Raw genomic sequence first — 16,536 nt, forward strand, 5'->3', positions numbered from 1 at the left:
TTGTAAAACAAAGCGCTGCTGTCAGTTTATTGTGTTTGGTTTGATCTTCAAAGGAAATCCCCTGTGACCGCAGGAGATGGAAATTTGATTTCTACCACAACAGTGTGAAAGAACAAAGATCACAGCTATGCCTGCAGAGGTAAACTGTCTATATACAAGCAATGAAGAAGATGTATTATGCATAGTCATTTTTTGGCTGTATAAAAATGAGAGCAGACACTACAATGAACATGTTTACTGTACAGACATAGAATGTATCTTGTAATCGATCCTACGCTGCAGTAACAATCTATATTCTCACATGTCAGAGCCTGAAATCTATCAGAACGTGTTCATGAGTTATTTGATGCATCAATGTACCATATTGTCCATCAGGTGAATTTGGCTGTGTGAGTTAGTGGGGTTTCTATTTGCAGCCACCTGCTCATCCACCGTTGGCACGGTGCTGCGGATACAGGTCCCCGAGCTGATGAGGCGTCCGGTCCCCGCCCCCTGAGAGAGGGCGTAAGAGGAGCGACGTAGAGACGTTTCTCTCCTCAACTTTGACCTCAGCTCCACTGGCTGCTGTGACACACTGTGGACCTGCAGCACAGCCAGGTGAGAGTTAGTGTACTATTTATATATTGTTTTTATTGAAATGAAGCTTGGGTAACTTGGTGGTCACAAAATGGTCACAGTATCAGCTTTCTAACAGCACAGTAAATTTCACAATATTTGTAATCCTTACATAACGTTTGTTTGCTTTTAAGTAGTTTCAAGCACCTTGTATGTTTAGATGTCAGAACCCAGGGGGATTCACCCAACTAGAGATCCAACACTGAGAATAATACTGAAAAGGTTATGCTACCAGTGGAATTTTTCTGTAAAACACCGGAGTGAGGATGAGGAGGTTTGGACACATTTTATGGAAAAGTAAAAATGATCCTGAGATATGTGAAAGGCAGAGCTTGATATAAAGGGCTTGACTTTCTGCTTTCTCTCATATTATTTTCCTCTCTTTGTTTCCAAATGACTTTAAAACATTTCCTTTTTTTTATTTTACTAATGCTCAGTTTATTTTCTTCTTGTTTCACAACAATGCCAATAAAGATCTATTCTATTCTTTTTTTTTTTGTCTCACCTTGTGTTTGTCATGGACTTTAAGGATTACATTGAGAGCCAGTGCAGTCATTGAGGGCAGAACAACCGTCCAGGCAGTGAGCAGAGCTGTGAGCCATACAACAGGATCAGTGAAGGCCTTATCAGCCGCACCTGATGGAAAACACACACACAGCAATCCAACCTGTTCACTAGGATCATAGCGGATAAGATAAAATTAAAAAACTGTCTATTTTCTGTGCTTGCTGTGTTCTACTTTTTGTCATCACTTGAAACCATTTGTCTCCACTGAAACTGAACCCAGCAGTTTTTGCAGTGGTGGTTGTAAAAAGGCCAGGGTGCGGATCAACATCAATCAAGTGACAGAGATAAGAAAAGAGAGTAGAGGAGATGAGTAGAAGCGTACCAAGGAATAAATAGTCGCTGGGTGATTTCTCAAAGAGGCGGCTGCTGTGGGTGATCTTGGTACAGATGAAGAAAAACACAACAGAGATACACACCGCTGCTATGTTGAACTTTGTCCAGTATCTGGTCAGCAGCACTATCTGAGGGACAAACAGAGACAGTGTGAGGAGACAGAAAGGTTAATCTGTAAGTACAGTAGTTATCTGTGAGGTAGATGATGTAAGATTAATAAAAAGAGAAGATTAAATTAAATAATATTAAGGTTTTGTATAAGTGTAGATAATACTAGATATTCTTTAAGCTAGAACTGGGAAACACTTTAGGCCACTCCAGCTTTGGATTATAAAATAATTTCCATTTTTTCTAAATCATTGTATTTTTTTATCTTCTTTTTTTCTGAGATTCTGTAAATTAAGTTATGTATTAAGTGTTGAAAAATAACAGCTATCAGCAAATACTTTGGTCTATGAAAGTACACCTTGAGATTGTGTTTTTCCACATTTGGATTCATCAGTAGTAGTGCTGTCAAAGGTATTCATATCTGATTTAATCCCAATATAATCGCCTCAAGTGGGAGGAATTATCTATTTTTTTTAGGTTCCTTGCATGTGTGAAAATTGTGATCCTGACCTCGATGTTTGCAGTAAACATAGCCGCCATGGCGACAGTGACGGCCATGGTCTGGAAGTCATAGGCTGTGTTAGAGTAGACTCCAAACGGGATAAAGAAGAGTACAAGCGATGCGTACACGGCGTACAGAAGGGACAAGAAGAGCATGAGAGGGCTGGAGAGCTCCTGTTTCTGTCCAGACTTGTACAGCTCTGGCCATTTTAGGCTGCTTTCTGCACTCAGGTCCTGTAAGACAAGAAAAGACGAAGCAATTAGGATTTAAATGTTTATGTGAGGACTAATGTTAGAAAATAAAAACAGGATTAATACTAAGGACTCTACGTGAGCTACAAAAGCAAACAAGACTAGAGCAAGAAGAGGACCGATGAATTCTAAACAGCCCTTATTTAATGCCTGTCCCCGCTACCCTCACGTAAGACCAGGCAATAATAAAAAGACTCTGAAAGAGCCTTTGTTTTCTATTTCTACACAGATACACTGTAAGTGTACACTGTAAGTGTATCTGTTCTGTTAGCAAGGAATCATCAAAAGATAAGGCATAATGCCATAATGCTCTGTCTGAGGGGGGCGCCAAGATCGACACAAACTGAAAGTTCCCTAGAGTGGCTTTAAATAAAACATCAATCTCATTAACAGTCCCACCTGCTCAAAGAAGGCTACACACATAATTGGGGCTGAAGTGTAGAAGACAGTGTAGAAAGCGATGAACCATGTCTCATACAGTGACTGCAGAAGAAAAGGAAAAAGAAGAAACACAAGATGTATACTCCACATTTAGATCACATTAATTATGTGTTTTTCAGTGTTTGTGTCACCATATTTCCTTTATGTGTGTCTAACCTGAGCACTGAAGCCATTGAAACAGCCAAACCATACTTGCACTAGAGCAAAGCCGCAAGTCTTGAACAAGAAGTATCGCAAGAAGAGGGAGATGCGCCTGTAGGACCAGCGGCCATGGATCAGCAGCAGCCTTTGAAGGAATCTGAACTGGGAAAAAGCAAAGTCTGCATTCTGCACGGCCTGGCCTCCCTCCACTCCTGCTATTCCCACACCAACATGAGCTGCTGTTGTTGGGGAAAGAGAGCAGTAAGAAAGTAAGAATCTAAACAGATAACACAGAGTGAATAGATCAATATGTTTCTACAATTTAGAGCTGGAAAAAAAAATGTTCTAACTTACTCTTGATCATGTTAACATCATTGGCTCCATCCCCGATGGACATGGTGACTGAATTGGTGTGTTTCCTGACCAACGTGACAATATCAGCCTTCTGTCCAGGTGTTACACGACAACATAACACCGACTGACACTGTTCTGCTAGCCTCATGAATGTGGCCCCCCATTCTGGTCTCTGGTCAAACTCTGCCTGCAGAGCAACACCATCAAACTGCTCAGCGAGGTTGTATTCATTAAAAACATGGTCTGAGTCTTCCCCTTTGCTTTTGCTATGCTGACAGCTTTGAAATCCTGTAAGGGAGACCTTGATTTAAGACATTTGAGTCCTGATAGAATGTACTTTTAAGGCCTTTGTGTATTTTTATTTATATTCAGATGATGTGTAATGTGAAGGGAACCATTGTAGAGACAAACCCGAAGACGGTTTGCCTCCAGAGTCTGCAGCCCCCTTTAACTTATGGAGTTTCAGATTTTTGTTTTGTTTTGCTGGTTTGTTCAGTGTCTCAGATTTCTTTATTATTGGTTCACATTCATCTGACAGATGTGTATAAGCTAAATACCACCATAAACCACTTGCTCAGCACTGGACATATACAAGAAGCAACTAGTTGCTGGACAATAAGAAGTATTAAACAGCTAAAGATATGAAACATCATTTTTGTAGACGCCAAAAACAAAAAGCTGAAAGAGCAGTGATCAAATACAAACATGACAAGAAATGGCTGCAAATGTGGTTCCTTAAATCAACTGGCCACAAAATCAATTACTTGTTTGTTCCAAAAGGTACTTTGCACAAACCCGATCACAATGTGTGCAAAGTTCTCAATTCTTGTATGTCTGCTGTCCTATCCCAAACCAAACATACACAACACAGTGTATCATGATACAGGGTCATTAGCAATCTGAACAATCCCAGCCATTCAGCATTTTAAATCTATATCAGTGACCTATTTCCTGTATGTTGGATGTTTACCAGCTCAGGTCCAGTGAGGACCACGGCACTCTTTGCTCCTGTCGTCTGCGTGTCTACAGCCCACAGCTCTGTCTGCCTGGTCTTAAAGAAACTGACCCCGGGGTCTGGGGACTGAAGTATCTGTCTGCAGGGACAAACACACAAGGATCAATGAGATGGCTTGAGCTCACGCAAGTGTGTATCTTTGTGTATTTTTATCATTGCTAACCTCAGCTCTTGCCATTCCAGTAATCTGGTATCAGGATCCAGGAGTTTGCAAGAGTATCCAATATTCACTGCAGTCTCTACGAGGTTGGTGAGGGGGAGGGTGCAAGAAAGAGAGAGAGTGGAGAAGACAGACAACACAGTGAGACCTGAAACTACAACAAAGCATTCAAAAGTTGTTCAGAGAGTGTGTAGCAATACCTTTTTTGTCTCCAGTTAGTACCCATACTTTAATTCCAGCCTGTTGTAGCAGAGCTATAGTTTCAGGAACACCCTCCTGAAGCCGGTCCTCGATTGCTGTCACCCCAAGAAGCTACAAAACAAGTTCAAATTTGTTGTAAAAATATTCCCAACATCTAATTTATGGAATAGTAACAGGACTGGAACATAATGAAAAGAAAAGATAAAAGTGACTCCTGCTGTAGAGCATTGAGATAACACAGGATTTACCAACGGACCATGACAAACAGGGATATTTCAGCTCTGCACATTGTTGGTCACACTGTGAAGATGATCAGCAATCCCAAATGGAAGACAGTGAACATCTTTAAACCCCATTTAAAATGAGCCAACCTGCAGCTCTCTCTCCATCTGATCGTATAGCTTTTCCAGCAATGCGTCGCGGTCAGATGTTGTCATGGCAGCAGACTCAGCCAGGGTTTTACTCCACTGCTCCCATAATGCCTCAGGGACAGATCGAACTGCAACACACAAGGTCCTCAGACAGGCCTGGGCAAACAACTGGAAGAAGAAAAGTTAACACATTTTTTGATAGGCTGTAAATGTTTTAATTGACATTTACAGTTTGACAGACATATACAAGATAAACACCTCACATTTGGCAGGTTATCCTCGTTAGCTTTATGGGACACGTGAGTGAACATAAAAGGATTTGGCCTTGATTTTTCATTGCTCTCGATGTCGTTACAGGAGAAAGTATACTGACAGTGTATTGGGATATGCTTCTGTTGAAAAGTACAACCCAAACTGAAAAACATAAATCTATATGAAAACAAGTGCATGTCTCTGTGTTACAGGGTCCCTGACACTGTATAACTGGTGTTAACTGTTCATAAGAGCGGTGGCCCTCGGGGAATAAACTATTGTGTCTGGATGTTTGGGAATATAGTTTTCTGTAGCGGCTACCAGAGGAGTGAAGTTTGAACAAGTTGAGTCTTGGCTGATGATGGGTCAGGACTGATGTTCCTGCTAGTTTCCTGACTCGGGTCATGTGTAAGTCTTGAATAGGCGGATGGTTCAAGCAGGTTATCTATTCTTACAAACTCCACTGATTGTTGATGAAGACTTATGTTGCAGATACACAGAACTTTGAGATGCTTGATTCAGTGTGCAAAAGTTTTGATAATTAGAGAAGTTAAGACTGCAGTTGAACCCATACAAATTTTGTTTGGAGGCTATGGCTGTATGGGTGGCAAAAACTGTTTAGAACTAAAGGGATCCCTCAACTTTTAATCCACTGTGGGAGTGACATCTGGATTTGGCAGGAAATGGTCGAGGCAGGAAATGCCTCGACTGTTTTTGGCGAAATATGAGGTTGTGCTCTGTTTTTATTTTTCCGAACTTTGTTTTAATCTATCTTCAACATGAAACTTGTACTTTAATACTGTGGTTTAAGTATTAGTATTCCCATTACACTCATCTGTTTGTGTTTCTTTTGTTAATTATCAAAAGTTAGCACGCTAAGCTTTTTATCATTACTGTCCACTCCTGTGGAACACCCTACCTTAAAATCTGAGGGCTGCACAGAGCATAAACATTTTTACATTTTTAGTTTCGCTTTCAACTGAGTTTCATTCTAATAACAGTTTTATCTATCTATCTATCTATCTATCTATCTATCTATCTATCTATCTATCTAGTTCAAATTTTAGTCACTTTTTATTCTATTTTATTTTCTATATAAGTATAGTATCTTATTTTCCTTTGATGGTTTAATACATTAGTGTTTCATTATCTTGGTAGTTTATTTCATTTCATTTATTTATTCATTTTAATTATAGAATCTTATTTTCTTTCAATAGTTTACTATTTTAGTGTTTTATTATCTTAGAAATGTATTTCATTTTGGTGATTTTAATTTATTGTGTTGAGTTTTAACTTCTTATTTTACCTCCAGTGTTTCCTCATTAAGATATAATAAGACTATGATAGCGTTTCCTCAGTTCGTTCAGAAACTTATTTTTTATTTGTATTTATTTATTTTATTTTCATTGTTTTTATTATTATTGTTGCATATATTGTGTTCTTCACCTTAGGATTGTGGGTGGGTTTTGGGGTCGGGCTGGGTTGGGATTAGTATGAGGGGGTCTTTTTTTTATATATCTTCTTTTTTTTTTTAAATCTTAATTTATTTTTTTATTATTTTTTGTACAGCATTTTCTGTTACAATATCATTGTATGAAAAGCAGGAAAAGTGGGAATCCAAAATATACCAGCAAGGAGTCAGAGTAATAGTAGGCTCAGTAACAACACATGATTGTTCAGTAGAACAACTATTCACCTCTAAAGCTCTTTCAGATCTTTCCTGATACGGACAGTCCTTCTGCAATCTCTCCAAGATCACAATGTCCGCCCCTTTACAGTAGAGCTTTAACCCACCCTCCGGCTCCCGCACTGAAAGAAAAATCAGAAAGTCCACTTTGGAGAACTTGTCGTAAGTGAAAATGTAAATGATTACCAGATATTGTGAGCTTGACAAAAGTATTTTGTGGGGCTACGCTCACCCAGCACGGACATGCGTCTCCTCTTGCTGGTAAAGTCCAGCAGTGCCAGCAATTCATACTGCCGTCTGACACCCAGCTCAGAGACAACAATAAAGTCCCTTGTCCTGCAGAGAAAGACCCAGCCCAGCTCTCTTGCAGCACCAACAAGAGCCTCCTCATCTGGGGATGCAGCCTGGTAAACTGGAGCCTCTGGAAGAATGCAGTCGGCACAAAAGGTTGAGGATAACATGTTGTCTTCCTAAAACGTACACTGTGTCAGTCAGTAACTTTATATGTGATATCATATTCAGCAGTGTGAATCAGGGTGGAGATAAATACTGAACATAACATAACCCATTTATCTGTTGTCAGAATTAGAAAACTCATGTTTGAAATAACACAAACAGGTTATTTGACCTTTAATTAAAGCACCTCATTCAGGTTGATCAGTGTAATACAAAAAACCCTGTTGGTTTACACACTGATCACATCTGCTTTGATCTGAGCCACAATACAAATTGACCCTTAAAGCCAGCACTCTGACACAACCTTCAGTCCACTCTGCCATGACAGTGTGACACAAAGACAGTGCTGTTAGACACTGTCTACTGAGCACACACTGCTGTCCTCTGAGCTTCTCCACCAGGTCGGGGGCCGACATGTACAGACCACCGCAGGAGAAAGGATTCCAGCTTAAATCCATGGGCTGGACATGCAAAGAGAACAAGATGGTGCACAGAGGTCACTTTACAGTTCACAAAAACTTTGCAATGTGCACCGGACAGCTCAAGGCTCCAGATTTAGTTATATGATACCTTTGTATCCTCTGCCCTGACTGATGAGTCACCTGTGAAAGAAGAGAAAATATTTCATCAGATGACGTCGAAAAAAACTGTGAAGTGTGCTTAAGGTACACAAAAAAAAAAGGAATAAACAGTCATTTAGGCTTGGCCAGTAAAATGCTCAGACATACAGTATGATTCATGTGTGTTTTGATGTGACTCTAACAACTGTAATATGCCAGGGACACTTAGTACATTTTGGAGCAAACTGGTTCAACAAGGTGGAAAATTGTGACATGGTTTCAGTCTTTGTTACCATAGATCTCTCCAGCTATGCAGCATTGTCTGAAGAGGAGACGGTTCTGGGTTAGTGTCCCAGTTTTGTCACTCAGTAGGTATCCCACTTGGCCGAGCTCTTCATTCAGGGAGGTATTTCTTGCCTGGGCTGGTCTGTCCGCCTGCTGCCAATACATTTCCCTATCCCAGCCAATGAACTTACTGTGGACTGTGTGGATCACCTCAAACCTGTGGACACAATAACAGTTAGATGGTATAAATACTTAACAAAGGTGTACTTCCATTCGCAGTATTGTACATATACTGACGTGATGTAGAGAGCTATGGGCATGGCCGGACTGAGCAGAATGATGTAGCTCCAGAAGATGAGGAACGCTGTGTAGACAGGATTTCCATTTACCACCAGAGCAGACAAAATTTCAGTCTGGCTCATGACACGGCTGCTAAACACGCCATTGCCAATAGCAAGGAGCAGAGCTGTCAGCAGGATGGACAGAACTATCTAGAGGACCAGAACACAGAAACATAGAAGTCTGTATATGCTGCACAAGTCGCCTCATTCTTGTCATCCCTGCCCTTTACCCACTCACCCCTAACACAACTTTGTTGAAAACTTTTTCCATCCGAGTCGTCTTCACTCTTAGTTTCCCGCAGTTCCTCAGGATCTTGGTGTCTGTGCCTGGTACAATACAGACAAGTGTTACGTGCTTTCATTCCAGCAGCATGGCCAGGCAAGTTGGGAAACCATGGTGCGGTCATACAGTGAAAGTTCAAGCCCTTGTGTCAGTAAGTATCTCCTGATGTGCCCTTGAGCAAGATGCTGAATTCCCACTAGTTCCGGGGGTGTCTGACCCCGCTGCCAAGAGGTCAGAGGGAAGAGAGTACTTCCCTTGCAGGGATCAATAAAGTATCACATTATGTTTTCAAGTGATGGTGTCTTAGTCTCTCATAGACTGCTGATAGCTTCATGTGTAAAAATGACAAATACTGAGGATGTGTCTACATCCTCACACTGTCCAAGGAGAGTAACAACTTCATCTTTCTACAAAAACAGCATGCCAAAATTGATCACACATAATTCAAAATAGGCTGTGAATTTGAGTCTGTATCATTCTGAACTGGGGTCATACCAACAGACACCTCTGATGAATGGTGATAAAAACCCATCTGTGGGTGAATTTGAAGTATTGATTGGTTTTACCAGAACTGAAAGGGTCAGCGCAGTGAAATCTGTGACACCTCTGCCTGGTACAGTAATATTCGATCAATGATCACTTAAAAGACAGGAGGAGGCTTTAATCTGCCTGGTGTTAACAGACACATATTTAAGAGATAAGTACTGTTCATAATTAGCAGTATAATGAATTCCACATAATAAAATTTGTCATTGAAACAACTGCAGGCCTCAGTAGAAGGTGAAATGAGGATAAGTGGTTGCAGTAGTTTTATCTTTGTTGCTGTTAATGTTGGCCTCTCTTTGTTCTGTTAACCCTATAGTCCATATATTCCTCATTGTCCTTTTATTTTACCTAAACTTTAATTTATGATGGCTGGTACCAATTTTGTGCACAAAAGACACATCATCATACCTGTTGCTAATGTAATTCCAAAGAAATACATATCTATATCTCCTTCCCTGAACTGAATAAATGTACCTGTGTATACAGTCACGCCGTAGGCAAACTCTGTATTGCGTAGGACTGTTCCCCTCAGGAGGATGTGCTCGTTGTCCAGTAGAAGACACTCTTCTCGCCAGCGCAGCTGGCCTCTGAAGGTATACAGGCGATTGTTGGGCTCCTCACAAAGCACGACACCTAGAAAAGGAAAGATTTCTTATTTGCTATTACTTTGAACAAGTGTTTCATTCAGTAAGCAGGGGTACTTGTTTCTCATTTTGTTACTTTTGAATGAACATATTGAAATTTGTATTCTTGGCAGAATAAAAATGTATTCACCATCAAAGGCAGCAAGCATCTCCTCTGAGGGGCGAGAGGTCAGCTCGTTGTGTGTAGAACCGAGCGCCTGTCGGTACTTGAGGTTAGTTTCTCTGTATAAAGAAAGACCACAAGAGTCGTATAAACACTGAGCAGTTGATCCTTTTATGGAGAAGACAAGGATGTGTGCAATTTGTGTGCACACACATAGTTTTGCAATTACGGGGGACCTTTTGTTTTTTACCTTAAAATACAAACTCATGTAAAAGTATTATCACATTGCATTTTCACATCTATTACTAATCAGTTCATATTGATTTTAAACTAGTAACAACAACAAGAAAGACATATAAACTGCACACTGTTCCCTATCCCATTTGTTAAGCGATACTGCTCCTGAGATTATACTGACCCCTTTCTCACAGCTGCACTGTATCTGAAAGTGAATAAATCTTCACCTTTCATGCTTTAGGAGCCTTCAAAGCATCAGATGTGCAGGCCAATGTCACAGAAACTAAATAGAACCTTTAAAAACACTTTAAAATTGTCTTGTAAACTAAAGTTGTTTCCATGGTTTGTTTTACGAGAACATATTTGTAGATTATATTTATATTTACTATGCTGTACCTCTTGATTTTCCTAATTGTTTTCATTTATTTCAATATATATTGAAAAAAAGACCAAGTGGTACCAACACGGGCTAGTTTTTAAAAACATTTTTATCGTGGGTTGTATAGGTTGTATAGGTTGTATTAGTACCTGTGAATAGTTAGTGTATCAGCTGATCAGTGCCCTGCAGGCAGAGGAAACGTATGTGTCATGTCGAGAATAGTAAAAAAAACAAATGGGCTCTCTGACGGCAAAGTGTAGATTTATGCATTAATGTTTATGTTGGAGTTTCTAGACATAAGCTAAATCAAGTGGAAGACCGGGCCCCTCCTATACAGGTTGATACCCTCGCTGCTGTGTGGGTTCTCTGGCTGCATTCTCAAGAAAGGGGCAGAGCAGACCACCATTCCCTGTGGGTTATACACCTTCTATTGACAAGTACCTCATTTTAAAAAAAAGGGAACTATCCATTTAAACAGAAGAGACTGACTGTGTTTCTTACCCATCGATATCTGCTGTCTCCACATAACACAGACTGTGAGGCTCCGAACTACACAGGAGGAGAAGGTCAGCCTGGAAAAGAAGGAGGAACAAACAGAAAAATAAAAGAGTGCAAAGTGACCGTCAAATATACAAACAGAGGTCTTATACAAACATATAAAACTTGAGCTGCGACATACTGCTGTGCTGAAATTTTCCATTTCATGATGATACTTTTTAGTATTAAATTCAGTTTTGTTCTACTTGAACTACATGGATTAATAGACATGCTCTTTTCTGTATTGCTGTCAATGTGTGTTTTTAAGTCAAAGAACTCACAGGGATGACTTGATCTTTCTGGATCCGCAGTATGTCTCCAACACACACATCCTTCCACTGTGCTGTGCTGAACCTGACGACAGAGAAGGTGTGAGGATATGAAAAAAAACGTAACCACTTGCTTTCATTTGCACAAACTTCATGCAACCTGGTTGCAAATCTCTTATGCAAAGTTGTCGTTCAGAAATGACGTTTTCCAACCAAATTCAAATGATTTTCTAAAAGAGTTCCCCTTTCACTACACAGATTAACCACACTGGAACTACATGAAAAAAAATGTCATCATGGGGTCGGTCATAGTTCTTGCTGTTGAAAACGCTCTGTGTGTGGGTGTTTTTGCGCGGCTCTAATACACAAAAGGGACCATCCAGAGATTCACTCATTCACACTTCATTAGAGCTTCATTAGAGAACTGTTTCAACCTGGAACTGTGCTGAGTCTCGGGAGCATCTCCCACTGTCTCTGTCCTCACCTCTGGGAGATGAGTAGGTCACAGGGTCGGGAGTTAACCTCTGAGTCACTGCGTCTTCTTGCCTGAATCCAAGATGGAAAGGAGAGGCACACAGGAAAAAGGATAGAGACAGAGATAGATTAAGAAGAGGGTTAAGAATGTGGGAAAAGAGTGATGGACAAGCAGTGTGTGAGAGGGAGTGAGGCCGGCCATGAAAAGTTGAACTGGGAAGAGGAGAAAGCAGAAACACCATTACGGGGCTCTACAGTGACACCAGCTGGGAGATTTACGCCCTCCACTAAATGATTAGTCAATAGAGAGGGGTCAAGCAAGCGTTTCACCCAGAGCTGTTAACGACCGTAACTCAGTGATGCACTTAACCAGAGAATTCTCCATGCAAAACATCACGCCTGCATTTAAAAGGAAAAGCTTTAATGATAGGGGAGAAAATTAATGCTACTGGGATGACTGGTTCTGTCAGTGAGGAGAGGACAAGGAGTCAATGAGGACAATGAAGGAGAGAAGAGATAGCGGAGATGCTTAAGTGCCAGGTGCATAAATGCATCCTGAGCCGATCGTAGCTTCATGTTTAAGATTATGCATTTGTGTCTGAGCGCGTGTATTCATTGATGAGGGATGATCCCCCTCCCTGAGAGAGAGAGAGAGAGAGAGAGAGAGAGAGAGAGAGAGAGAGAGAGAGAGAGAGAGAGAGAGAGAGAGAGAGAGAGAGAGACTGCATAGTGAGTGGTGGTCTCACCATGTCGTTGGCAAGGTCTTTCAGGCCTCTCACAGAGATTACAGTGATCAGTGGGATGATGGTGATGTACCAGGGGATGGACGAGATGGCAGGGACGCACTGGAAACAACACATACACAGAAGGAGACACAGTGGCACGTATTGTTGGAACCATATGGACACACAAAGCACTTACAAAACAAGAAGTAACTTCCAGCCAAATGGCTTGTTTCGGCTTTTTGCATAGCTGTGGCCGCAAATACGATTGAAAGGTCTATGTGGATGCGGACACGGAGTCAGGAGTGGTGGGTCTGCAACGTTAATAGTTTCACAGAGACAGAGTTTATTCAAAACTACCAAGACCTTGCTGTCCCACCATTGACTTGCTCCAACGTTGAGTGATGTTCGATACCACCGATTTCCTTTCCGATCCGATACTGAGTAAAATTCAGGCTGGTATCAGCGATAACGATCTGATACCGATACTTTGTGCAAATACACCCAACTAATGTGTTTGGTGAATCTAAAAAAAGTAGTGTGTTTCTGAGTTATTTATTTATTTATTTTAAACTTCTAAGTATATTGAGGTAGCGGCCTCATTTACAATAATACAACAACAGAAAAACCAAACAGAGGACACAATCATACAAAATATGTGAAATTGTGTTTTAAACACACACACACAAAAAAATAAGTAAAACAATAAAACCATTACAATAAATTATTGTTTAATTATTAAGAACTAGAACTAGTAGTTCCCAGCAACCACAGTTCATTTAGACAAGATCTAAATGGTTTAGTTACCTTCCACTGTGTTCCTGTTAATGATATACATTGCCTCAAATGATTGAAGTATCAAAAGTATCGATATTTTGATATGAGAATCGATTTTAGAGCATAAAGATCTGGTATCGGAAGTATCGATATTTCAGTATCGATCCGCACATCACTACCAACATTGCTATCCTCCATTTTTGCAAGGCTACCGCCGCACAGAATTGTGACGTGTGTCTCTATAAAGTGACGTGAAAGTATCAAATGCGCATCAAATCTGCCTTGGCCGTTCACACTGAGGTCGCATTGAAAAAAAAATCAGATCTGTATCTGATTCAGGACCACATATTGAAGTGGTCTAAATCTGATTTGAAGAAAAACTGATTTGGGCCAGATTTGAGTGTTCACTCTGCCTCTAAAAAATCTGATCTGGTCACTTGACCCCAAAAAATCTGATTTGGGCCACTTTTGCCTGCAGTGTGAACATAGCCTATAAGATAATGCATTATTTTGCAGTTGAGTATTTACAGCAAAAGTGCCTTTTAAAAAGAAAGTGTTTCCCTATCCTGGCTGCAATTCCTGCATTTTATAGCCATTATCTTTATTGAGTATGTGGCATACTACTTTTGGCATACCCTGAGTTTAAAAGGATCTCATAAAAAAAAATTATCAGTAGGTCAAATAAAACAGCATATAAAAATATCAGACAAGCTTTGATTGTCAGCATATTTAAGGACATTCATCCTTTGTCCCCTCAATCCTGAGTATGATTACATTTGTCTCTATTTTTAAAACACAGTATTTCATTTAAAGTTGAGCCAATAAAAGAAAAAGAAATAAGACTTGCAAATATCAGAATGTGAGAAAACATCAGAGCCTTAATCTGACCTGCATCACCAACATGAGGAGGAAGTAGAGATTAGCGACTCGCTGGAACTGCTCAAACAGCGTCATGGGAAGAAAAGTCAGGGGGGAGTACTTGTGGTTGCGCAGCACATTGTCCTGGCAACCGACACAAAAGAAAGAGAGAGAAACACAGGGGAGACATACATACATATCAACACATTCGCATGTCCCTCTTTGCATCAGCATGCCAACAGGTGTTAGGTCTCCGTGTGGAAGGGAGGAAGTATACGTGCGACTAACTCACTGCGTATCGCCCCCAGCGGAAGCACAGGAAAGATTTCTTCTGCTTTTGTTTGTGGTGATGGTGACTGTTTGCCCTCACCTCCCATGTGAGACCTGTGGGACACACTTTAGCTCTTTGTTGTATCGTTTACATCAGCAGAATGAAGAAGAACTTGTGAGAGTCTAGTAATATTAACCATGTCACAAACGGTGCACAATGCAACACATAATGTTTCAAATATTACACTTGAAGTTTCAGTTGAGAATTATGGAGTAAAATAGGGAGAAAGAGGAGGCAAGCAGCATTTGAAGAGGATGGAGGAAAATACAGGACAGAGATAAAGAGACATACCAGACTCAACACCTTCCTTGGCCATGATGCCGATGGGACTCAGACGTCAAAAACTCTGGTTATGCTGTAGGAGAGAGACAACAAAATGAGCTGAGGTATCCTCATGTACACCTCTCATACACATCTTGTAACTCATTAACTGTGTCACCATGCTCACCTTAACCATAGCACAACAGATACAGAGTTATAAATCACTGCTGCTGATCTATACAAACTGCTCTGCTAATTTTAGCAATGCCAAATATCCTGTGTTTATCACAGCACCACAATAAACTGTTGATATGATTAAGTGAAAGCTACGCTAGGCTTGTTTCCTGTGATGAAGCACGGAGAAATACACCAACTCTTCTGGCTGAAGCTCTGTTTGAAGCTGCATGATCAATCCTGGTGAGAGAGCAGAACTCAAAACATTTGCATCAAACTGACAAGGAATAATGTGCAGATTAACTTACAGAAGTGTAACTAATGACATGCCAAACATTAGTTTACCTGCTTCAAAATGACTGGTACCAAGACCACATATGAGAGGACAATAACATGGTCTGCTCTCACTTCAATGAATCCTGCTGGCTATTCAGTTAACCGTAGCTTTTTCGGTTGAAATTAGAAATAAGCAGCATGTGTAATTAACCCATTCCAAAAGAAAGTATTGCACGTACTTGCATTTTTTTCCAGTACTGTCCTCAGGCATCGTAGAGCACCTGCAGCCAGGCAACATAGCTGAGCCATCAATCAGAAACCCCTACTGACCACACATGCAGATAAACATGGTTGTTTTCATAACCATTATTTGCTGCTTTTCATAGCACACACCTGTTTCATCCATCTCTGCCTCTCTCCCTTTCTTCTTTTCCTGGTGAGACCTGTACTAGGCCCCGCCCAGCTTCCTCCCAGGTGAGGGCTCATGTATCGCATATTGAACTCCCCACATGGCTTCCCTGCGGAGAGGAGGAAGGGCAACAAGGCTTGTAGAGTATATTAAGTCCCTGTTTTCTCTAACTTAATTCATGCAGCTGTTAAGCTCTGGAAATGCAAACATTTTTCAAAACGTTCACTCAGGGTTGAGATTTTTAACCAGTCTTAATAACCAGCGTTACAAAAGGGCTTTGTCACTCTTGTTTGAATTGGGCTTAGGCCGTGCAACATGGAGGCTATCAGATAACAGGACTAAAAACTTTGCATTGAGGGCAGCAATGAATGGCCAAACCAAACACTAGCCCCGGTTTAATGTCGCTTTTCCTCTCACACAATCTCTGTATCTTTTTTTTCCCTACTCATTATTTCTATCAATTTTTTAAATCATCATCATAGTAATCTTTTTTATAACAACATAGTTATAACTGTGTAGCTGTGATTAGAAATGAAATATGATAATGTTTTACATTTACATTAGAAAGTTGCACTCCTTGAACAGGCAAATGTTCCACATCTAAAAAAAATGTACA

The 16,536-nt window shown here is 40.5% G+C and overlaps 1 protein-coding gene across 6 annotated transcripts in view; it reads right to left on the reverse strand.

Moving 5' to 3' along the window:
• The window catches only part of atp8b3 (ATPase phospholipid transporting 8B3), a 43,402-nt gene continuing 26,866 nt past the window's right edge, over positions 1-16,536 (reverse strand). For 3 of the 6 annotated variants that reach the window (XM_034675727.1, XM_034675746.1, XM_034675736.1), the window contains 30 exons: positions 15,905-16,029; positions 15,751-15,833; positions 15,436-15,475; positions 15,092-15,155; positions 14,762-14,853; positions 14,500-14,613; positions 12,859-12,957; positions 12,123-12,184; positions 11,651-11,723; positions 11,334-11,404; positions 10,244-10,335; positions 9,944-10,102; positions 8,879-8,967; positions 8,597-8,790; positions 8,308-8,516; positions 8,025-8,056; positions 7,759-7,915; positions 7,231-7,419; positions 7,008-7,120; positions 5,060-5,227; positions 4,688-4,799; positions 4,491-4,566; positions 4,283-4,406; positions 3,313-3,499; positions 2,974-3,197; positions 2,776-2,859; positions 2,134-2,358; positions 1,505-1,643; positions 1,121-1,251; positions 1-582 (listed from right to left, as the gene is read on the reverse strand). In XM_034675727.1, the coding sequence (XP_034531618.1) occupies positions 352-582; positions 1,121-1,251; positions 1,505-1,643; positions 2,134-2,358; positions 2,776-2,859; positions 2,974-3,197; positions 3,313-3,499; positions 4,283-4,406; positions 4,491-4,566; positions 4,688-4,799; positions 5,060-5,227; positions 7,008-7,120; positions 7,231-7,419; positions 7,759-7,915; positions 8,025-8,056; positions 8,308-8,516; positions 8,597-8,790; positions 8,879-8,967; positions 9,944-10,102; positions 10,244-10,335; positions 11,334-11,404; positions 11,651-11,723; positions 12,123-12,184; positions 12,859-12,957; positions 14,500-14,613; positions 14,762-14,853; positions 15,092-15,116 (3,471 nt within the window). In that variant the 5' untranslated portion in view covers positions 15,117-15,155; positions 15,436-15,475; positions 15,751-15,833; positions 15,905-16,029 and the 3' untranslated portion in view covers positions 1-351. Of the gene's footprint in view, positions 583-1,120; positions 1,252-1,504; positions 1,644-2,133; positions 2,359-2,775; positions 2,860-2,973; positions 3,198-3,312; positions 3,500-4,282; positions 4,407-4,490; positions 4,567-4,687; positions 4,800-5,059; positions 5,228-7,007; positions 7,121-7,230; positions 7,420-7,758; positions 7,916-8,024; positions 8,057-8,307; positions 8,517-8,596; positions 8,791-8,878; positions 8,968-9,943; positions 10,103-10,243; positions 10,336-11,333; positions 11,405-11,650; positions 11,724-12,122; positions 12,185-12,858; positions 12,958-14,499; positions 14,614-14,761; positions 14,854-15,091; positions 15,241-15,435; positions 15,476-15,750; positions 15,837-15,904; positions 16,030-16,536 lie in introns of those variants that run through there. The other 3 variants (XM_034675754.1, XM_034675760.1, XM_034675769.1) reach the window with 3 other exon arrangements.

Source organism: Notolabrus celidotus, chromosome 2 (genome assembly GCF_009762535.1).
Source record: "Notolabrus celidotus isolate fNotCel1 chromosome 2, fNotCel1.pri, whole genome shotgun sequence".
NCBI classification, from domain to species: domain Eukaryota; kingdom Metazoa; phylum Chordata; class Actinopteri; order Labriformes; family Labridae; genus Notolabrus; species Notolabrus celidotus.